The 22978-nt window shown below is 38.2% G+C and overlaps 5 protein-coding genes across 5 annotated transcripts; 2 read left to right on the top strand and 3 right to left on the bottom strand.

Moving 5' to 3' along the window:
- The first annotated feature begins 6039 nt into the window (after nt 1-6039).
- LOC103947542 (RNA demethylase ALKBH10B) lies at nt 6040-11270 on the top strand. The gene is given in 8 exon segments (XM_009358449.3): nt 6040-6451; nt 6453-6618; nt 9105-9235; nt 9360-9477; nt 9746-9847; nt 9965-10080; nt 10257-10411; nt 10495-11270. Coding segments are annotated over 8 exon segments (1629 nt in total). The 5' UTR covers nt 6040-6073; the 3' UTR covers nt 10958-11270.
- Nucleotides 11271-12227: 957 nt separating this feature from the next.
- Nucleotides 12228-13935, bottom strand: LOC125478064 (BSD domain-containing protein 1-like). Its single transcript, XM_048585816.1, is given in 4 exon segments — nt 12228-12641; nt 12644-13553; nt 13555-13706; nt 13709-13935. Coding segments are annotated over 4 exon segments (1410 nt in total). The 5' UTR covers nt 13806-13935; the 3' UTR covers nt 12228-12390.
- Nucleotides 13936-15918: 1983 nt separating this feature from the next.
- LOC103947539 (probable galacturonosyltransferase-like 4) lies at nt 15919-18015 on the bottom strand. Its single transcript, XM_009358448.3, has one exon. The coding sequence runs from the start codon at nt 17488-17490 to the stop codon at nt 16438-16440; it is 1053 nt and encodes a 350-aa protein (XP_009356723.2). The 5' UTR covers nt 17491-18015; the 3' UTR covers nt 15919-16437.
- LOC125478113 (exosome complex component RRP4 homolog) lies at nt 17650-20606 on the top strand. The gene is made up of 8 exons (XM_048585900.1): nt 17650-17714; nt 18268-18525; nt 18650-18755; nt 18884-18925; nt 19061-19150; nt 19684-19749; nt 19845-19910; nt 20041-20606. The coding sequence occupies exons 1-8, from the start codon at nt 17650-17652 to the stop codon at nt 20488-20490; spliced, it is 1143 nt and encodes a 380-aa protein (XP_048441857.1). The 3' UTR covers nt 20491-20606.
- LOC125478018 (auxin-binding protein T85-like) lies at nt 20517-22974 on the bottom strand. Its single transcript, XM_048585660.1, has 5 exons — nt 22813-22974; nt 21738-21844; nt 21225-21428; nt 21079-21146; nt 20517-20841 (listed from the first exon to the last, which is right to left on the bottom strand). The coding sequence occupies exons 1-5, from the start codon at nt 22901-22903 to the stop codon at nt 20730-20732; spliced, it is 582 nt and encodes a 193-aa protein (XP_048441617.1). The 5' UTR covers nt 22904-22974; the 3' UTR covers nt 20517-20729.
- Between the last annotated feature and the right edge of the window lie 4 nt (nt 22975-22978).

Below are 22978 nucleotides of genomic sequence, written 5' to 3'. Positions count from 1 at the left end.
AATTATAGGTACGTAAGATCGAACCTCACCACACCTAGATATTTATATAATATTAATATTTTCATCCAACTATTTGACCTAAACTCGTATCTTTCTTTATAGTGGAGCATAAGTAACTAAAGTTTTCATGTTTGAAATGTCACATCCTAAATGGAACCCTCAAAGTTGGCATGCATAGTGAAGACGTACGTACAAACACGATATCGATATATAGATTAATGTCATTATCAAGAGCATCAAGAATAAATGGTTCCTTTAAGTAGATGCTAAATTATATTGAAAAAGATTGATGTTCATGTTCATAGCGTGAGATGTACATGTTGAGTTTCTATTGGCATGAAGTTTTGAAGATAACAAATTGCGTGAAAGTTAGAAATTGAATTTTAACTTTTCTACAAAGTGATTTTGTGGGTCTCCATCCAAATGGCACACTTTTTAGGAACTCCATTTTACATGGACCTCTCAAGTCTCATGGGTACCCTTGATTTTGAGCTAAAAAGGCAAATGGAATCATGGCCTTTTCCCCCACTATATAGTTTCAGCTTAAGCCTGGCTTCCTTGCAAAACTTGGCCACGTAGAGTTATTTTTATTTTATTACAAATCTACCATTAATTACTATGAAAAGGTTTTACATGTCACGAATCAGTGGCGGAGTTAGAATTTTATGTGTGGGAGGACCGCTCACATACATAGATAATTTGAACTCAGAACATGAGAGATTGGACTAATTTGCATAGAAATTGAAAGACCCGAAATTCAATAGAGAGAGAACTAAAAACATTGCACAAACTTAGAAACTCAAATATGATGTAAAGGGTAAGCAAGAATTTTTTTTAAATATAAGTTAAAGCCAAAGAAAAGTCGATAGAATATTATGTGTACATTTTTATGTAAATTAATGTATACAAAACACAGTAATGTGGGATTCGTATAATATATGTTATTCTCAATTGACACAAATTCTAATAAAGGTTAAAGCCTTTAAAGTTAATTTATTCCCTCTTAATTTACTTAAGGAGACGATGGCTTTGTCATTCCTTTTAGAAACAAGAACTTTTTATCCTAATTGGAAGATTAAAATTTGCCATACTAATGAGGAATTTGAGACAGGTGTAGATGTTTTTACCCAAATTGGATTCTCTAACCCTTCTTTTTACAAATAACGTACTCAATAAAAATATGTTAAAGTGCGCAGTAGACACGACTGAAAATGCTCTTGTTAAAAAGATGCATACCGTCCCTTCTCTCTCCCTCCTCCCCCACTTTAGTTTCACTTGCTCAGAACAACTCCATTTTGAAGTTTTGCGTCCGTGCGGAGCCCTAGCTTCATATATTAACGACCTTATATATATATATATATATGGAGGATCTTGTAATACAAGCATTAAGTTCTATCTCATGATATTCTCAGTTTTAATTATGATAACATTAGAATCACCACATGCTGGTTTAGTGGTTGCAACGAATTTTAGACCTGTATTACACGCGGCATTGTCCTGGATTCAGTTAATTTCTAGCGGTGGGTGAATTGCACGATGGTGGTCAAGGAGAGGCTGAAATGCCTTTGTGAGTCTTTTCTATCCCTAAAATGATCAACTGCCGTATAAAACCAACAACTGGTCCCCTTTTGAAAAAGAGAAGAAAGAAATTATGATAACATTAGAGTATCAATTAAAGACCACATAATTGAATTTGAAATGAAGTCTACGTTGGGTTACGTACTAATTAAAACAAAATGGGATATGTTCTCATGTGGATGTAATGTCAATCAGATGTTTTACGTGCATTATAGTATTAGTATGACATAAAGATATAAACTCACATGGATTGACAGGTAAACGTCAAGCTTATGAAAGAAGCTGCTTATTTTGTTTTCATGCAGAGTTAGAGAATTAGACAGCAAACCTTTATTAAGAATAACAAAGGTTCTTGCCCTAAAATAACACAAAAACTGAAGGAAAAAAAAAAGGTAAAAAAGCAATAAGCGGATTGGTAAGTGGCTTTGTTATAAGCAGCTTTTAGCCAGACAGCCAGCCGGCTTAATTATTTGGCAGTCCACTACTGTCTTTTATGGTGGTGGCAACTGCTGAGAAGCTATCGTCCATCCATCCATGTCTTCGGTGGAGAGTGGAGTCTGTGGACACAACAAAGAAGAACGCACAAATTGCTAACCCTAAAACTTTAGGTCACCACCCTACAGTCTTGGGACCCGCACAACTTTCCTTCCTCGTCTACAAGCCAACAACAATGGAGAGCTCTCTCATTGGACCCTACCACCCAAAACGAACTTTCCTGGTTATGGGGTTGCTGCCCTGCACCGCATATATGGCATTTTCTGGGTCGGTCTTGTCATAAAATTTTGTTATGCCTACTTGTAGTGATGTCAAATAGCATTATGGGCAAAACCACCTCTTGTGTTTCTGTAGTGTGTTTTGGTTTTTTCTTAGATACATTATCAACATTTTCTTTCTTTTTTCTAAAGTTTAAATAAGACTTTTTAATCAAAATGATCCTTAAAATTGACATAACTCTTTACTTTAGTTCATGAGATTTAAAATATATATATAAGTGGCTCATGAATTTGTCCACCATCAATCATTTTGGTGCTTCCATGAAATCTACTTTAAATAAGGATAAAATAACAAAAATATCCTTAATTTGTCAAATCATTTTTAACCATTGTTCATTAAATTGAGGATATTTTTGTCATATTTAACATAAAACTTTCACATAATGACCAAAATAATTGATGGTGGAGAAACTCAAGAACCATTTCTATCGATTTCGAATCTCAAAGACCAAAATGAGGAGCCATGCCAATCTTAGGAACCATTTTAGATAAAAAGCCGTTAAATAAATACAGTTAGTTAAGAGCATTCATTAATTAACATTAGGTCAATGAATCTTCATTGTAAATGATCTCATCAAAGCTTTAGCATGCTAGTTGAGCTAACCATGATCTCATCAAATTAAGTCAATATATCTTCTTTGTGAATTGAACTAGTATAAAATAGTGTGCTAATACAAATCCTAAATAGATTAAAAAGTGTTTCATGGATGGAATACTTGGAAAATTACTATCATATAACTAGTTGATGATTAAAATGATGGATCAAGCAAATCGATTACTTGTTACAATTCATTTAAGGACTTGTTTACTTATCAGTAATGGAGAAATAAAGATTTCGATAACTTAATATATAACGGAGGTCACGTAACTACGCTTTAGGTGAAAGAATTTATTAATCGTTACATGCATGCAATACGCTAATTAGTAAGGACCGTTAATCCGTTAATATTCTTCTTACCTTAAACAACAACGCCAACTATTCGTAAACCAAAAAATTCATGATTGATAGGCTACAAATGGTGATCTAAGACAAAAATGCAGAGTAATTAATTAACCAAAAACAAGAATTCACATTGTACAATGTATAAACTATGATTACATGATAATTTATACGGAAAAGGATCCCATGGGTTTTGGAGATCCCGTGATCGTGTCATTTCATCGTATATCGTGCAGTCAGTTTTCGTTAGGTACTATTTATATTTAATTTTAAATTTTAAATTTCAAATAATTTCTGACCGCACGATATACAATGAACGGATATAATCATGGGATCCCCGGATTATCAAGAAAAGGATCAAGCAAGGATCCTTTTTCAATTTATATCATCTCAACCAAAGAGCTTTCCATTCGTTGGCCAAAGTATAACTAAATTTAGCTAATTATTGTTTGTAAAGTTAGCCAGCCTATTGGAGGTTTTTTTTTTTTTTTTTTTGAGTGGTGAAATTCCCACCCTGATGTCTTATTTCTCTACCCACCATTTAATGAAAATGTTAATAACATATTTATCATTTTAAAAGAAAACTCTTAAACCCCTATTTAATTCAGTACTAAAATTTTGAAAAAACAAAAAATAATTTAAAATAATAAATAAATAATGGTGGGTGGGATGTGATATCTTGGTGGAAAGAGTTTGGGAAAGATTTAGGTTAGAATGGACGGAAAGGTTGGAGGAAGGAATGGGCGTGTGCTAGATGAAGGTGAGAAACTTCAATGGAGAAAAATGAGAATTGGGTGTGAGATTTGCGGTTTTGACAAAAAAGGAGGAAGAAGAGTGGTTTGGAGATCCAGGGTCTCTGCAGGGCGGCGTTAGGTGTGAAGGAGATGATGAATGTCTAGGTCTTAGATCTTGCATTTTCTTTCTCTTTTTTTTCTTTATTTATTTATTTATTATAATATTATTTAAAGATGTATTAGAGTTATTTAAAAAAAATATTATGGTTATTTTGGAAATAATGGTGGGTGGGATTATCATGTGAGTGAGAAAATAAGACACTGGGATGGGTCTAATAACACTTTTTTTTTTTTTTTGTTAAAGTAGCCAAAAAGCTTCATTTAGTTAAGGTGTTGAGATGCTCTTAATTAGTTCGTACGACAATTAGGTGTAAATGTACTATTCAATAATTAGTCATAAGTGATTAATTAACTAGTTACGATCATATTCATTAGATCCAATATTAGACATTTGAATTACCTAATTCCTCATTAATTTATGCATAGGCATTCGGCATTAGAGATGGCAAATCAATCCATTGAGTTGTTAATGTGTACCTATTAAGATCTATTTAGTTTGATTTCATTTTACACCATTATCATTACTACCAATCTCACTTCTACATTATGGTGAGATCAAATAAAACGGGTATACGAGTACTCATTATTTGATCATCAATCATACAATATGCTTTGGATTCTTTGAATTAAATCATAAACTGTACGCGCATTCTGCAATACATTTTCAGTTAGTTATTGAAATATCCACCCAATATTTAATTTTATAAGACTAAAATTATGAACTTGGTTAGAATTAATATAAGGCTGAGACTCATCCAAATCACCAAATTAGGGTACCATTTAAAATAAGGTTCATGTTTAATAAAATTCTAAACTTTTGGAAAAGTACTAAGACCAAAAAATGTTAATGAAAATGCAGATAAATTGGAAATGTGAAAATGGCACTAAGCTACCAAAAGATAAACAAAGCGACATTATTAACCTACCAATTTTTTTTATTAGAAGTTTCGAACCCGTAACCTAACCTGCTTTTACTCATCATCTTATTTATTAGCCATCATCGGTGCCATTAACTTACCACTTTGGGTCCAAGCTCAAATTAAATTTTTATTTTTATTTTTTCATCTTCAATGTGAGTTTTACAACATTACAAAGTGCATAACAAATTTAAGCTATTGCGACGAGCCTAATTACAAATAGGTAACACAAATATATTGATTAAAATCGAACATGTAACCCCTCAAAAATAATATTAAAAAATTATGAAAAAAAAAACTAATGAAAAGGGCTTGAAAACTTTGAGTTTTAACGATAAGAATAAAATAAAGAGTAAAGTGAATAGTACCAAGATTGACTTTTTAATGTAAAAATATGGTTTTTCATTAAAGTGAACATTACTGGTAGTTTTTCGTTAAAGTTCGAAAAAAAAAAAAAAAAAAAGCTAATCGGGATGTTGGATTATTAAAAAATTACAAAAAGATCATTTCCGTCATTTTAGTTTACTTACACACCGTCCCCGCCTCTGCAATTCGAGAATACGAGTGGTACATCACGTGTTTTTATATAAATGGTGGAAAATTTTATTTTTTAAGTTATTAACTTTTTAACACACATATTTCACTATTTATATAATAACACGTGATGTACCACCTAATATGCCGGTTATATTGAAAAATCTTTCCTGCAATTCGGCCCAACCGTACCCTAAACATCGTTCAACGCCACGTCCCCACCTCAAAATTGCCACGTCAACCGGTGGTCCCCGCCGACAAGGACATAGCCGCTCTCACTCCTCCGGTAGTATATATGTAGTTCCCACCCAAACCCCTCCATGTGAATCTTCAACCTCTCTCTCCTCTCTTTGCTCTCTCTCCTCCTAAAATATCGAACGATTACTGAGACGAACGCCGGAAAAAAGCATCCGATATTTGGTTTCGGAGTCCGTAGAAAAGAGAACGGATTTGATTTCGGTATTAACGGTAACATAGATGGCGATGGCGGTTGGGCCAGCTGCGTCGCCGACTGATGGAGCCGCGCCCGTGTTGGGACCCGCAATGATGCCGATGCAGGCTCCGGTGACTATGGTATCTGACCAGCTGGCGAAGGACGCAATTATCGGGTGGTACAGAGGAGAGTTCGCGGCGGCAAACGCAATCATCGATTCCCTCTGCGGCCACCTGACTCAGCTTAGCGGGGGAGGTGGCGCCGAGTACGCCTCTGTTTTCGCAGCCATACACCGGAGAAGGATCAATTGGATCCCGGTGCTCCAGATGCAAAAGTACCACTCCATTGCCGATGTGATGGTGGAGCTCCGAAACGTCGGGCCGAAGAAGGTAAGGGTGGAAAGGTGCGTGGAGAACGGCGACAGTTTTGAGAGCAGAAGAAAATTGCAAGAGCGACGAGGTTAAGTCGTGTTTGGAGGCGGACAAAGACAAGGATAGTGACGAGAAGGTGGCGGAGAGTAATGGAATTGTCGCTGCCGATGACGTTGCCGAAGAAGAGGCGTCGCCGGATAGCGAGATTACTGATTCAGGTCTGATTCCTTTCCTCTACAGTTTGGATTTGTTACATACGATTCTGAAATTTGATATGAACTGGTAGAAATTTTTAATTTTTGCGATCGAATTTTTGAAAATATTTTATCTTTCTTGAATCTGATTCAGCTGTGTTATTTCTGATTGAAGCTACTCTGAGAAAGTTTCTTGTATTCTGAAGGGTCCGTTTGGTTGGTGAGAAAGAAAAAAAAAAAAAAAACCCTTGTTTGGTATCTGGAGAGCTTTTTGCTCCCGTGTTTGGTTCCCGAGAAAATAAAAATGATTTTGCTACATCATTTTCTCTGATTGCAAAAATATATTATTATATTAATTAATAATTTTTGGTCCATTATTTTTAGGAGCCAAATAAAAACGTGTTTTTCTCTCCGCCTCCACCTGATCCGAGATTCAAAACAGGTCCGTTTTACATTTCCTTGAAAAACCGTATCTCCTCGTCTACCTTGAATTCAACGTTGCTTTTTGACGGATTGACTTCTAATTTTCCCAGCTTAATAAACAAGGAAAACTAACGGTGGAGTTTGAAAATTTTGAATTTTAAAAGAAAATAAAAAGTAAAGTGAATACTACATAATTGATTTTTTAATGTAAAAATATGATTTTTCGTTGAAATGAACAGTATTGAAAATTTTTTGTTAAAGTTCTTTAATAAATATCTCTCTTTTTTTATATGATATTTTTCAAAATTTTCCAAAAAATAATGGGAAATTAATAAAGTTAAAAAATTATTTATTGTGGCTGAATTCTTTTCCCGAGGTTTTAGCGGGGTTTTCAGAAATTCGAGGGTAGGGGAAAGTTTGGATGCACTCGGTGTCATGGTTGGTTCGGGCTCTCGAGATGCGTGCCCTTTGATTAAAGGGTGGGCGGCTTGATCAGAGCCGTTGACGTCACCGCCTGCGTTTTGTTTGTTGATTCAGTCTGGGTTGTTAGGTGCCCTTTGACAAAGTGTTGGTGGTCAACCCAACATTAAAATTAGTTATTATTGTGTGGGGCTCATCTCTGTGTGGGCCCGGACTTTTTTTTTGGTTGAAAAAAAAAAATGAGCTTATTTAACGAAAGAAAGATACAATTTGTGCTAGAAAAGTCTAAACTTAAACACAGAACAAAGCCCTACATAACAAAGCAAACATAAGATAGAGGCATCTGGGAAAAGGATTCTTTCCTAGGGATCTTAGGAATTCTGTGATCGTGACCGTTCATTGTACATCGTGTGATTAATTTTTCATTAAGTACTATTTATATTTAGTTTTAAATTTTAAATTTTGAAATGATTTTTGATCACACGATGAACAGTTACGATCATAGAATCCCCAGGAAAAAGATCCAGAGATTTTCAAGATGCCAGAAATGCAGCTCCGTAAATTAAATGACATATTACTGGTCGTAAATATTTTTACCCAAATATTCAATCATTTGTATTATGTCATGTTCCGTCACACTAAAAAATAATAATGAATAGGTTCAAATTTGAGTAGTGTATATAATCGTGCACATGTTGGCCAAAACTAAAAGGACGATTTAATGTGTTAATCGTGCATATGTAGTTTTTATATTCGTGCAAGTTTCGAGTAATGTATGGCTATGTGTGAATACCAACTGGCTCGGGTGTTCTTATGTTCGGACACCCGAATCCACTATTCAAGATTCCGATATTCTGAATGCTTATAGTGGTGCGTTGCGTGTAGCTTTACTGCATTTTTGTTTGTTATTGTGTCGTGCCTATTTGGTTGTGCGTGGTGAGTAGCGCTAGCTTTTGCATTTTGTAAAAGCACTTATGAACGGCAGGTGGAAGCATTGGTTTATCAGGAATAAAATGGCCATATCACCATTTTTATGTTTTAGAAATTGTGTTCAAGATGCACATTCCACAATCATAGAAGCTAATTCAATTCTTTGTGGATTTTTTTATCAGTTATGAAGGGTCTAGTATTGCAAATCAATTACAAATGAAGTTAAAATTTGTTGTTTAGTTTATTATGTACCGCCTGATTCATGGTACTAACAGTTAAATTGGTATATAGAAACGATTATACATGATTTACGGTATTAACAGTAAAAAAAACACACTTGTTCAGTTATGTTTCAAATCTTTGCGTACAATACATGAGTATCACTGATCTATTGCAAATGCGATGTTCGTAGACTTGAATTTGATGGAAACTTTGCATCATTTCTGTTTGATAGCTATTTTGGCATATAGATAGATTCTAGTTTGTTACTTAATTATACGCTAGCTGACTTCGGAACAACATAAACCAACTGGTTTTTAGATCAGTTGGTCTGTCTTAGATTTCGCCTTTGTTAAATAACCTCATTGTATTTCTCCCTTTGTAGTATGTGAATGTTTACGTGAATAATTGGTTGTTTAACTTGTGCAACTGTTACTAATTTTGATTTATTGCTAGTGAGTTCATATGATTATCGATTGCATTTTTTTTAACAATTCGATTGCATACTTTTACTGCAGGTTCACAAGAAGCGCAGCTCAATTCAGTAAACGACGAGATATGCTCTAATCATGACGAGTGTGAGGAGCGTCGTACCCAGATCAAATTGACTAAAGGTTTCTCAGCAAAGGAGTTGGTCAGAGGGCGTATGGTGAGTTATTTCTTCAATCTAATATTACCTGTACAAGAGAGAAGTGAAAGAGTTGGTTATGCTGTATATTCTGGTAAGAAAATCAGGTAGCTATTACTGACTAGCAGATAACCGAAACTGGCAGGTGAATGTTGTGAAAGGGTTAAAGCTATACGAGGACATATTCACTGACACCGAACTCTGCAAATTGACTGACTTCGTAAATGATCTCCACGCGGCTGGACTTAATGGAGAGCTTTCAGGTAAAGGAATCCCTTGTTTGTGAAACTCATCCTGGGTTGTATCTTGTTCAATGTGGTCTTATACATTGTTCTATTATGTCGTTTTGTGTATTGGGGATAATTGTAGATATCCATTTGTTCTTTAAAAAATTCGCTTCTGAAGTTTGAATGTGAAATCATTTCCATGTAGCTTTATCGAGGCTAACTCAATTTTTAACATAGGAAAGGCTAATCTAAGTTATCAGTATTCATTCAAGAATCTAACTCTTATCTTCTTGACTGAATACAGGCGAGACCTTCATTTTGTTCAACAAGCAGGTTAAGGGAAACAGGAGAGAGCTGATTCAGTTTGGCGTTCCAATTTTCGGGCAGATCAAGGAGGACACTACAAGTAATAACCGAAACTAGTAATGCATACTTCAACTATTTGATAAATGTCATTCAGTTTGTCAAATTCGGACAGGGCCTTATTCTAAATACCGAAGCTAACTTTAATTTGTTTTTATAGACAATATAGGGCCGATTCCAGCTCTTCTCGAAGATGTGATTGATCACTTTGTACTATGGCAGTTAATTCCGGAGTATAAACGACCGAATGGTTGCATCATCAACTTCTTTGAGGAGGTATTCTATGTTTTGCTTGCTGCATTGTCATGTTACCGCCTCTGTTACTGTTTACTAGAACATAGCAGCAAAGAGGGCGCTTCACGGCATTGGTTTGTGTTATGAGTCTTTGTTTATGCACTTTCTTTTTAATTTAAGAGAGAAACAGTTCTAATGGCAATCATTTCTTTTTGTAGGGAGAATATTCACAGCCATTCCTGAAACCACCCCATTTGGACCAGCCCATCGCCACTCTTCTCCTCTCTGAATCAGCAATGGCTTTCGGGCGCACCCTTCTGAGTGATAATGATGGGAACTACAAGGGGCCGCTGATGCTATCGCTGAAACAAGGGTATGTACTCTTAGTTCTTTCAGTTTCACTTATCTTTTCACGGTGATTGAAAAGCGAAAACGTTGAATGTTTAACTTCTGCAGGTCCCTTTTAGTCATGAGGGGAAACAGTGCTGACATGTCACGACACGTGATGTGTCCATCTCCAAACAGAAGGGTGAGCATCACATTCTTCAGAGTCCGAGTAGACTCCAACCAGTTCCAGTCTCCCCAAAGTCCAACCCACAATGGTGCCATGACTCTATGGCAACCTGGGATGGTGAGCCCATACGCGGTGCCAGATGGAGCAGCTCTCAATGGTTATGAGGCAATGGATGTGATGCCCAAATGGGGTGTAGTCATGCTAACCCCCGTTCGTCCTATGGTAACGAGCCCTCAAAAAGTTCCTCAAAGTGGTACCGGGGTTTTCTTGCCCTGGACCAGGGGGTCAAGAAAATCAGCAAAGCATCTTCCACCTCGCGCCCAAAAGGGACGGCTTATGGCACTCCCTTCCCCAGCAGAAACACATGTGGCAGAGTCCACTTCTGAGCCCAGCATCAGTGTCTAATGGAAGAACGAAGGTCCGAAGTTAGCCAGAGACAGCCCTGGGTCCAAAAATCATATGAATCAGCAAAGTTTGCGTTCACGTTCTCTCTTGTGTTCTACAGGAATCTTTTCTTGTTGTACAAACAAAGCCTAGGTGTTGTTAGATGAGTTACAGTACTTTTTTCTTGGATGGTGTATGGCCTTCAGATTTAGTAGGGTATCAAAATTGTGGGGTGTGAATTTTAGCTCAAGTAAAAGGAGCTGAATTTTGTATTATGTTGAAAGTTTTTCATTGACGGATTAAACTATTTTATTCACAAGATCCTTTCCTTCAATTCATAGCCGCAATTTTTTATACAAGCGATATTTAGGTGAAAGGGATCCAAACACAAGACTTCCAGTGCAAGGGCAAATGCGCTAAACAACGTCCCTGGCGGATTCAGGGCCATTAGTACATTACATTGAAACCAAGAGTGGAAAAAGAAACATAACACAACAAAAAAACCGCATTAAAAACTATTATTGCAAATTCGTCCTTTTTAAATTATATTGGAGAGTTTTGAACCTTAAATCGAAGGCGCAGGTTGACCTTTCTGGTTGAGGCTGCATTCATTTTGACACGTGGGAAGGGCTTACTCTGTGGCTCGGCTTGGTCTCGCTCCCTTCCCACTTAAAAGATTGATAATCTCGATAACCTTTCTGGAAGTCAGTCTTCACGGAGCGATTTGAAAAGGGGCTGAACCTAACTTATTTCTGTCAAAACAAAGGATTCTAAGGGGCATCAAGATCCTTCATCAGTGGGGAAAAATCTGCATGCTTTCCACATTACACTGCGCAATATCAATTCACAGTTACTACTTACTGCACCAATGAGTCAATAGAAGAAGGGGTTAGGTAGGCATATAAGCATATGCAACAACTTTCTCTTGGATGAGAAACTGCCAGCTCTGTTGACAGTATTAGAACCCGGGACTACATTGTGGGCATCTGTTCAGTGCAAATGCCGCAGAAGGGACTGCATATAATTCACATTAAAAACGTGAAAACCGCGCTTCATAAATAGATCTAGCACATGATTTGGAATGCATGTTGTTCGAGAAACCTCCTGATTTCCTTCGGATGTGTTGCTTTAGTCGTGCTGTTTGATTAGGGTATCTCTCGCACCAGGTGGGACCGAAACACAGAAACTCTCGAGTTTTCACAAGAGATGCTTATGACGTAGTTAGACGTTCCTACTAAGTCATTATCCAACAATATCTAGATAACTTTTGCTAAGGAAGTCTCAGATATAAAGGAACCTATTTGCATTTTAAACAAACTGACTATAAAACAAAAGGGAAAATTTTAAAAGAATCCCCCCTTACATATATTACACTTACAAAAACAAATTGGGGGAGTACAAAAAATTTCGTGCACTAAATTTAAGAACCAAGAACTTTCAAATTTACTTGCTACTCAAGTTTTAGCTGGTACATCATCATCATCCTCCTCAATATCCCAGCTTAAATCTTCTTCTTCTTCTTCAGCTGCAGTACTGAGCCGCTTTCGGAGCTCGGCTTTATCAGTAGGACTTCCACTTCCACCACCATGGCTAACTTTTTTATCATCAATGCTGCTAAGATCCTCAATCTCATCCCACCCAAGGTCTTCTGCCTCCGGCGTTTCATTGCCTTTACCGGATTCAGCAGCCCCATTCTTCTTCCCTCCACTGCCGCTTTCTCCTCCAATTTCAATGGTAAATCTTTCTTCCCGGAATCCCCTTCTACCTGCATTTTCTTTTTGGACTCCTTTTCGCCACTCAACTCCACAGCACTACCCTTCTTCTGATCAACAACTTGAGATTCCCCAACATGGCTGCTCTCTTCCATAACAATCTTTTGCTCAGAATCTTTGCTGACCAATTCGCTATTCGCTGCTAAATCGCCCTTCTTCGACACCACATTAGTCTCTTCACTAACACTGCTCCCCTCTCCCGCATTATTGGAACTCTTCTCTCCAACCTCATTCCCAACCCTCAAGTCCTCAACTCTCCCATCTTTACCAGAACCTTCAGCAGCCACTTCAGTACTTTTCCCCGAATTCTCTTTCGACACCACATTGCTCACATTGTCATCAGACTCATCATCATCAACATCCCAACTTAACTCCTCATCCTCCTCGACCGAAATTGCCCGCTTAACGAGATTCACTCTCACTTCCTCAGCCTGCCTCAGCTTATAAACCCTATAAAAGTAACTACACCAAAAGCTTTCGTGATCAACGCTATTCGAAACAACCCTTTTGTAAATCCCCTCCATAGCTCCGTTTTCTTTGAAAAGCCTCTCGATTTCGTCACCTTTCTCCTCCAGATCAAACCCAGATTTCCATTTTTCGTAATCATCCAAATCCTCAGGCTCCTCGCAGTAAGTGCTAGGGTCACCCTGAATCGCACGCACCTGCGCGTCAAACCTACTGTACCGTTTCGAATTCAAGCCCTGCTGAGAACTAAAGCTTTGATCTTTGGCGTCCGAGGAATCCAATTCGTCGTCGGCAAGGATCGCGTCCTTGCCCTGAGCGATGATCTCGGCCGTCCCTTTCAGCACTGTGTTCCCGAACTCATCGATGACGTGCCCCACCGTCCTCCAACGACCCCTGAGCCACCTCGATCTCTTTCTTTAGACCCGACCCGAATTCCTGCAGGTCGCGGCGGTAGGTCTCAATCACCGACTCGGATTTGGTCGCTAGGGTTTTGATCAGATCGCCGAAATTCCATCCGCCGGTGTTGCCGTAGGGTTGGGATTGGGTTGAGTCGTTGGGGATTCGGATTCAGATTCGGATTCGGGGTATAGGGGATCTGGGTCGTCGGAGAATACGGATTTGAAGAAATTCATGGAGGAAAAATTGGGAAAGCAGAGGGATTGGGAATTACCAGAAAATTGCAAGAGAGAGAGAGGGGTTGGAGTACCGTAGAAGAAGAAAATGGGAATTTAGGGATGTTAACGTGCGCTTGAAGTGTAGTGCGCACATCAGTGAGTTGGGTCACTTGGGTGGCCAATGTCTAGCTTGGTGTTTGGGCTTTAACTATGGAGATGGGCCCAACATAAAGAATGGACTGTAGGCCCAATGCTTTGTGATAGACCCACCTATCAAGCAGGGACGAAGGTAGAGCGTAGTGATCTGTCGGTTCCGATTATTATCGCAAGGTCCGACTTAGCCTAAGCCTCTCACCTCCTGAATATAAATATATCATTGTATCAAAAATATTAAAAATAAAAAATAATGTTGTAAAGTTATTGTTCCAAGAACTCACATCGACACGAAGGTCTGAAACCTTCATGTCGGATCTTCCCCATATGGGGTTGTATATTCCATGAGTTGGGTTGTTAGGCTATAAAAGTAGTATCGTCTAGCACAATGAAAAGTCTATCAAGAGACTCCTCCAAGATGTTTGTGGATTTGTGTATATATCTGTAATTTTCATCGCATACAGTTTATACTTGTCGAAATAAAATGGCACATTCTAAAAACGAGTCTATATTTAATTGACTAATATATATGTATGATGTATAAATCGCAGCAAAAAATGCTAGAAAGACTACATTTTATAGACCACATCTAAATCATCGCTCTGATAGAGGTAAGACACCAAATTTTATATGTAGGAGCATTACCCTAATCATAATTCCTAAGATTTGTTAAAAAGTCGTGCAGTGCAGGAGAAGCTCAATCGTACGCAGCCTATTGGCTTTTTCCATAGGTTCTTCACCTTCATTGTGAATAGCCTTGTTGCTAGACGCCATGTTAAGCAAGTAACGTTAGGTCATCCGATGCCTCAAGACGAACAGCCTATGGCTCCAGCTGCTAACCCTAATGGGGTTGAGAAAACGTACCTTCATGAGGCTCATCAAACGCGCAAGAAGGATTCAGGTATATTCAGATTCAAGTTCACTCCAAGCAAACCGATGATGGACGCAGATTGACAAGGTAGGTGAACCAGTGGAGGGCAATGTTTCCGGACACAAAGCAACATGATGTTTCGAGCATTGAGGATGTACCAAAACTAGATAAAGAGAAAAATGAGAAGAAGAAAGGAAAAGGGTGCAATGAGTAGTGAAAAGTTGACACTAGCAATGGAGATCGAAGACGAAAAATCAAAAGCTTTTATTCAGAGTAGAAAGGAAGCTATGAGGAGGAACAATGGCATTGAGCCGAGTAAGTCTTAGCCCTAGCTATATGTCATATGTGGCGGCTGGCATGGTGGCTCGTCGGGCTGCAGTGCACACTGGGGTTGCAACTTGCAATTACTGAGATTATTGGGTAGTCACAAGAGCTTCCGAGAGATGAAATGGCTATGCTCAAATGAGTCAAATCAATGTAACATGAGAATTCGCAGCCGAGTGCAAAGGGTGAACTAAAAATTGTCCAATTTTTTGTTCACTCAAATTACAACATTTGAATTTAGAACATTATGTGATTATGTCATTGTTATACTGAAAGTTTTTAAATTTCTTGATAAGAAGGCATTAGCTAAGTTTGTTCAGTGTGACCATTTGGTCCACGAAACGAATTCATATCAACATTCAACATTGAAACCGTGAGGGAAAAGGAATCATATATAACAAAACAACAAAAATAAAAATTGAAATGGTGGAGGATATATGAGGGAAAGTGTTATTCACATACCCATTTTTACCTCCACCACACATTGTTAATTTTTTGCCACTGATCTTTTTCAATTTGTTCGATCTAATGACGAAAATTAAGAAGGGTGTGTGAGAAATAAAAATGATGTGTGGATAGCAATACCCTATCCAAGACTGGATATTTCTAATTGAATTACCAAATGACTCCCATCAAAATTTGGGAATTGGGAGCCTTGTTTGGTGGTAGAAAGAGTTAGTTTTTGATAAATTTTGGAGGCTCAATTGCTCTTCATCTCATCAAACTATAAGATGCTACAAGAAGGTACAAGAAAAACTGTACCAAAAATGAAATAAGGAAAACAAAAATGTACCAACATATTGTTAGGCTAAATAAACTTAATTATACACTAAACTGGATATGGAGACATCATTCCATATTTAAACAAATAACGTTGAGGGCCGCCATAAAACTCCGGTAAGAGGATCTTCCGGTGGTCGAAAGCTATGCTGATAACATTTCCATCGGAAGAAGAAAAAATAACTCAAACACTGTGAAGTCTTCTTCCTCTTCCATGTGTTTCCTTTAAGTAAATATATGCCCTCCTTGCAATTAACCAGCCTTAGCCCAAATTAATTTACTCCCTAAAGTTTTACTTTTGTTTCTATACTTTTTCTTGCTTTTTATTTTTTATTTTTACTTGGTCTAGGATAAATATTAAAAGGTAAAAAGAAAAAGGATAGCAACTTACCCAGTGACCATTTTCTCACCTTCTTGCTCTTCTAGTTAATCAAACTCCCTTATCCCCCTTGACCCAAATTTTTTACTCCAAAACTATTTCTCACCTTCTTGCTCTTCCCACACCGTTGATCTCATCATCTCTCATTCTTCAAAATAATGAGCTGATGAACGGTAGAGATCATAGGGGGCCCACAGATGATCAACGGTGCAGGGCTTTCTTGAATCTAACCTCAACCAGGGCTTGCCCTTCCCACTCCAATGCAACAAGCTTATAGGGCCAGGATGCAAACTCCTACACTTGCCTTCGAGATTGTCCCCACCAAGTCCATGCTGGTTCCACCTGTGATGAACAGCCGTGATGTCGCCAGCCAAAACCAACAAAAACGGCGGCAAAGACCCCAAATGGTAAATTCGCTTCTGCTTCTGCACCAGCATCCACTCCTCCATTTTCTTAGTGTACCCACCTTGTCTCCATTTATCCACGTCCACCACCATCACCCCTGTGTTGAAATAGCAAGGATTTCTGCCCTCAAACGTTTTGGACATTTCGTTGTCGGACCAGAACGATTCTGTGAAATATTGGGTGAAGTTTGCATGGCAATATTCAGGCGCTGCCAATACCTTGCCTTGCAAGTCAACCTTCCATAACTTTGCCACGTCATCCACAACCACAAGGTCCGAGTCTAGGTATAGAACCCTTTTCACCTCAACTGGGATTATGTCGGCTAGGTAAATACGTGCATAGTTTAAGGGTTGGTCCAAGGCTTGGCGTATCGACTTTGATATTTTCCCACGTACCCTCTTTGAATCGAAGCGGTAGACGTTGAATTTGAGGTAGGGGAAGGTGGATTTGATGTTGGAGAGCACCTCGGGCTCGAACCGTGCCCAGAGAAAGTGGAACTCGACAATCTCTGGGCACGTCGAGTGTTGCAGGATTGAAAGCACAGCCGCCATGGTGCCTCTTAGGTAATTGGAGTCAAGTGTCATGGCAATGTGAATTTTCTCTTCATGCTCGCAAACATCCCCATTTCGAAAAGCTGGAGCTTCTCGAAAAATGGCAACATCCGGAGAAATTTTCCGGATGATGCCAAGGCGGATGCCTGTGGTGGCGGCCCCGTGGGTGGGGCAGTGGAGGAAGATGAGAAGGAGGAGGAGGAGAGACAGGAGGCCATGCGATGTCAATGAGGCGGCCATCCTGCCCTTAATGGTAGAAGAAGGTGGTGGAGGCCCTTGAGGGGGTCAAGGAAGAATAGGAGGATGAGGGAGAGTGGTAGCCATAGCTAGGCTGGTTGAGAGACGGTTTAGGGGAGAGGTTAGAGATTAATGATTGAAAATAAAAAATTTGGGGGGAGGATGGAGGTTGGTGGGATTGTGAGGAAGAGAAGATTGCTCGGAGGAGGAGAGGGGGATTTTTATGTGTAAAAAGGTAAGGTTATTAGTTATGGTACGTAAGACCCCATGTCCCAAAATCAAGCATATATTACGCACAAGTGAATAATAAGCATCTTATTTATAATAACTAAATTTTAATTTCTAAATAAAACCTAATTCTAACGAGTTAGGTTCAAATTCTAAACTATAGAAAAACCCAAGCAGTAAAAAATAAACTTGAAAAACTATTATTTTCCGACAACTGAGAACCTCAACATCGGACTCATGAAAATCAAACTCAAACTAAGCATATTTCACTTAACCCGTCCCTTAGGTTTTTTTTTTTAATTTTTTATTTTTTATAGGGGTTTTTTGAAATGAGTCCAAAGTAACTAAAAATTAAACCTATTTCAAAAGTCAAAAGTTACTAAAAATTAGACCTATTTCAAAAGGTAGTCTATAAAATTGGACCTATTTCAAATTTTTTTATTTTTATTTTTTATAATATATTCTCAATTTATGTAAGTAAACATGTCAGAAACGACGTCATCTAATGTGGGCTTATTTTCATCATTTCTTAACTGGGCCTTAAAACGTGAGGCCCATTCATTGCCTTCCAATCCATGCAACGATCTGGGAACTCAGGCCAGGGTTCAGGGTTTTTCTCCTCTCTCTCTCTCGCTCTCTCTTCCACAGCGAGAAAGATGAAGATATACAGCTTTCGCTGAACCAAACCCAGAAGGTTCGGCTACAGAGAGCTCTCGAAAAGCTCGAGTCTTTGTCTTCAAAGGCCAATTCCAACGCCCCCGTCACCGTCGCGGACTCCATCCCCGTTAACTACGAAGACGGCCTTCTCAAGTACCCCGCTCTCTTTCTCTCTCTAGAATGCTCTGATTTGGTGATTTTTGACTTGGTTTTTCTACAAAATTTTATTTTATCTGTAAAATAATTTCTGGGTATCTTAGATTTCTTGTGGATTCAGGGGACATGGGACCTCTGAGGTCAATGGGGAAGTTGTTGCGACGGTTCGCGGGGTCGTCGAGAGAGTCAGTAAGCTGGTTTATGTGCGTTCTTTAAGGGCCAGGTACATAGTAATTAAGTGTTTAATTATTTGGTTTTCTAAGAATTTGAAAGTTTGATTTTTTGTTAATTTTTGTTGAAATTTTGATCATTGGCGCTTAATGAATTTTCGAAAAACGAAAATTATGGTTGGTACAAACCAGAGGTTGGAGATATCATAGTGGGGCGTGTAATTGAGGTAAAAACCGGAATGCTGAACTACCTTTCGTAATTTTATCGAAAGTTTGATTTTCGATGATTTAATTTGCTTTCTTTGTTGTGTATGTTGGTTTTATGTGTCTGTTTTTGTGATCTGAAGATTAATATTGTGCAGGTTGCTCCGAAACGTTGGAGAGTGGAGATAAACTATAGCCATGATGCAGTGTTGATGCTTTCATCGATGAACTTACCTGACGGCATCCAGGTATAACTGTTAGCCCAAGTTCGCAGCATGCATCAGTAGCGATAAGTTTCTTTTACCAGATATGCAATTTGTAGTGTTGCTAGATAAGTGACTCGGAGTGGTGTAAAACAGTTTTCAAGAAGAATGCTAACTAGTTCGTTGTTCAGTACATTGTCCACTATTTACAGTTTTGTGGATTAGGGCCAAAGATAACCCCGAGATGGAACAAAGGAATGCCAATTTACCGTTGGACATATTTGACACAAAGCATGGAATTCTGTTCTATCGATTCATATTGCTGTATTTGAATCTGTTAGATGATCTAGATTTTCTTAGTTTGAACTTTTGGTTATCAATCTGAACGCTACTGAACCCTTTTATTCATTATGTATTCTATTTATTTAGATAATTTGAACTCCTTTTCAATAGAAGTGGCGTATTTCCACCATCACCCACTCTTGAAACGGAGACATGTTTGGATCAATTTGGATTTTCCACTACTGTAAATTTAGGGTTACAATCCCTTACTTAAGTTTCACTCTTTCAATTGCTAGAGGCGGCAAACTGCTCTGGATGAACTCAACGTGCGCAGCATTTTGGAAGAGAACGATGTCATTTGTGTAAGTCATGTAACACGTATTACTGGCCTAGTTGAATAGAAAAAAGGAACAAATTAAGACTTGGTCAATTGTTACAAATACTTGCCCTTTTCCAGGCTGAAGTTCGTGGTTTTCAACATGATGGTTTACATCTCCAAGCAAGAAGTCAGAAGTACGGAAAGGTTCGATATTCTCTCCATCGTTGTTGCTTTCCTTTCAATTTTATCTTGCATTGCTTTCGTTCCATCCATGGTCTTGTGAGTATCCATCATTTGTTAGTATTTCTCACCATGCTTGTAACCTGCTTTGCAGCTTGGAAGGGGTCAGTTGCTCACAGTTCCTTCTTATCTAGTAAAACGACGAAAGCAGCACTTCCATCACTTAGAAAACTATGGCATTGACCTGATACTCGGCTGTAATGGTTTCATCTGGGTTGGTGAACGCATTGAAGTTACCGATGATATGGTAGTGGATCACAAGTCAGAACAAGATGCTATCAAAGCCGATAAAAATTCCTTTAGTCCCGAAGATCAGGAGAAAAACTACACTCCCCAACAGACAAGAGAGAGCATATGCAGGACCGCAAATGCTATCCGCGTATTGCCTGCTTTAGGCATAAATATTACTGTAGAAGTGATCATGGAGACGGTTGATTTGAGCAGTTCTATAAACGTAGATATACATGAAATGCTTGGTGCAGAGGTTTGTGTTCTGGTTGCAGAGAAGGAAGCTGTACGCCGAAGCATGACTAAAAAGAAGTGACGATTTGTTGTCTAACGAATGTAATCTGTATTCAAGAGTCTTTCCAGTAAACAGAAAATTTCTATCGTTTGAAATCTCTACATGTGTATCACAATTTTCATCAGTCTTTCATCCCAGTTACTCGTCGTTTTGCAAATTGCGAAATGTACATTGAAATCAAAACTCTATTCTCAATGTCTTTTTCGAACGATAATGAGACTAGATGATTTACAACGGTTGTTTGCGACGTTTCTAAGATATCATAGCTCATCCTTTGGTGGTGGTTCGACTTCGAGGCATTCTTCATCCCAATAGTAGGGGTACTTTAACTTTGCTGCAGTGTGTGGCATGAACCAGTCCTGATATATGAACCTGAAACCAAGGGTAGAACTTAGAAGTATCATTCAAGCAATATGAACAAAAAAGAATATTAGTGTACTAATGTTGAACCCGAATAAAACCCGAAAAAGAAGAAACAAATAACCCAGCATGAGAACGCGAAAGAATGCATCTGCATCATATCACGGTGCTCTGTTTGACACAGGACTGAAGTTGAAGAAGCAATAGATGATATTAAACACAGAAGATGAAAGAAGGTAGTTTGCATACACTTTAACTGGCGGACGAGATATGGTGACAAGTACTTGCAAATCCTCATGTTCATTTGTATTCCGGACCTGCAAAGCAGTGTGTAAGTTGTGAATTGCATAGCGGAGAAAAATAAAACATATTAAGCGTAGAATGCTTGGGTTTACCTGGTGAACATCGTTAACAGGTATGTGAAATGTACTATTTGCAAAGATAGAGAACTCTTGTGGCTTTCCAGGGAACTTCTCGTGCGAGCTTGGTGCAAGGTAGAGAGTTCCACTTCCCTTTAGGACAACAAAAACTTCATCACAAGAATGCCTGTGTATTGGTGTGCCTGATCCTGGAGCATATGTTTGTAGCCAAACCTCGACCTGTGAACCCAATAAATTGCATCATATATCATGTCTCCCAAACGATTTTGCAAATTTATATCTTGTTTTATCACAAAATAAGATGTTGACAGAGGAAAGAACGACAAGCTCAAAAACATCGGTGGTTTTCGATGATAGCGGATATACTTCTCAAAAGATCATCAACACGAACAATTATATTATCGGACAACTTTCAGTTAAATATTTTTGAAGATCATAGTGCAAATCAAATGGTATAGGTCCTCTAAGCCACAAGATCACAAGAACAGTAAATTCTCAAAAACAACGGTGTAATGGTGCACCCAATACCTCTTTCAACCCATGCAAGAGTGAACCAGCAACAGTTGTGTGTGCCAAACCACCCCTTCCATAGTTATCCTGCGGAAGCTCACTGATATTTCTTACTATAGGTAACCCTGCATCGAATATATACCATTTCAGCAATATAATAGTTAATTAGCTTAATTCATATCACTATTAAGCATATTATCCACAATCCGAAAGATATAAGAAAGTGGAAGATTTCACCATTTGGGCAAGCTCAGAATTCCCAAGAAACAACCAAAATATCAAGTTCAAAAGGAGAAGAAAACAGAATCAAACACCATTAGAGACATTAATCATGAATCAAATGCTCATTAACCATAAGAGAGTAAATTGTAGCAACGGTCCTTTAACTTTAACTCAGTTGGAGCAATGGTCCCTCAACTAAAAATCCATTACCATTGGTCCCTCAACTTTAATCCAACTAGAGAAATGTTCCCTCAACTTTAACCCTAATTGGAGCAATAGGTCCCTCAAATTTAACCCAATTATAACAATGGTCCTTCCAACCTAACTCATTTTGACAAAATTATGACGAAATTGACGAAAATGATCATAGCTACACGTTTTGATGAATTGAGGGACCTTAATTGTAGTAATGCTTCTTCGAATATAACTTATTTTGACAAAATTTTAACGAATTTGACGAAAATGACCAAAGCTACACACTTTGATGAGTTAGTGACCAATGATAATGGATTTTTAGTTGAAGGACCATGGTCCCAATTTAATTAAAGGAAGGGACCATTGCAACAATTTACTCACCATCAAAATATACACTAACAATGAAACAGTTAATTAGCTTAGTCTATATCATTAATAAGCATATTAGCCCACGATCGAGGGATATAAGAAAGTGGAAGATTTCACCATATGGGAAAGCTCAAAATCCCCAGAAAAGTACAGAATCAAACACCATCAGAGACATTAATCATGAATCAATTGCTGATTAACCATAAACCCATGATTAAGAAAACAACTGTTAATACTCTTTGATTAAAAAATGGAGATTTGAAGCACGAATTGTATAAATTAATGAAAGATTAAGAAGGACCTTTACCTTTGAGTGAGCATTTGGACGCTTCAGATATCTCAGAGAAGAACAGCAAGCTGAAGAAGAAAAAGATAGTAAGAGAAGAAGGGCCTGCCATTTTCTCGTTCCTTCCACAACTTCTACTTTCTCTGCATCTTTATCCTGGGGTGTGCTTAAGTGATTTTCTGTTTCT

This window comes from the organism of the source record quoted next, unplaced genomic scaffold (assembly GCF_019419815.1).
Source record: "Pyrus x bretschneideri cultivar Hongxiangsu unplaced genomic scaffold, Pyrus_bretschneideri_v1 Contig23, whole genome shotgun sequence".
Lineage (NCBI taxonomy): Eukaryota > Viridiplantae > Streptophyta > Magnoliopsida > Rosales > Rosaceae > Pyrus > Pyrus x bretschneideri.
The sequence above is the reverse complement of the archived record's forward strand: the minus strand, read 5'-3'. Positions and strand labels throughout refer to the sequence as shown.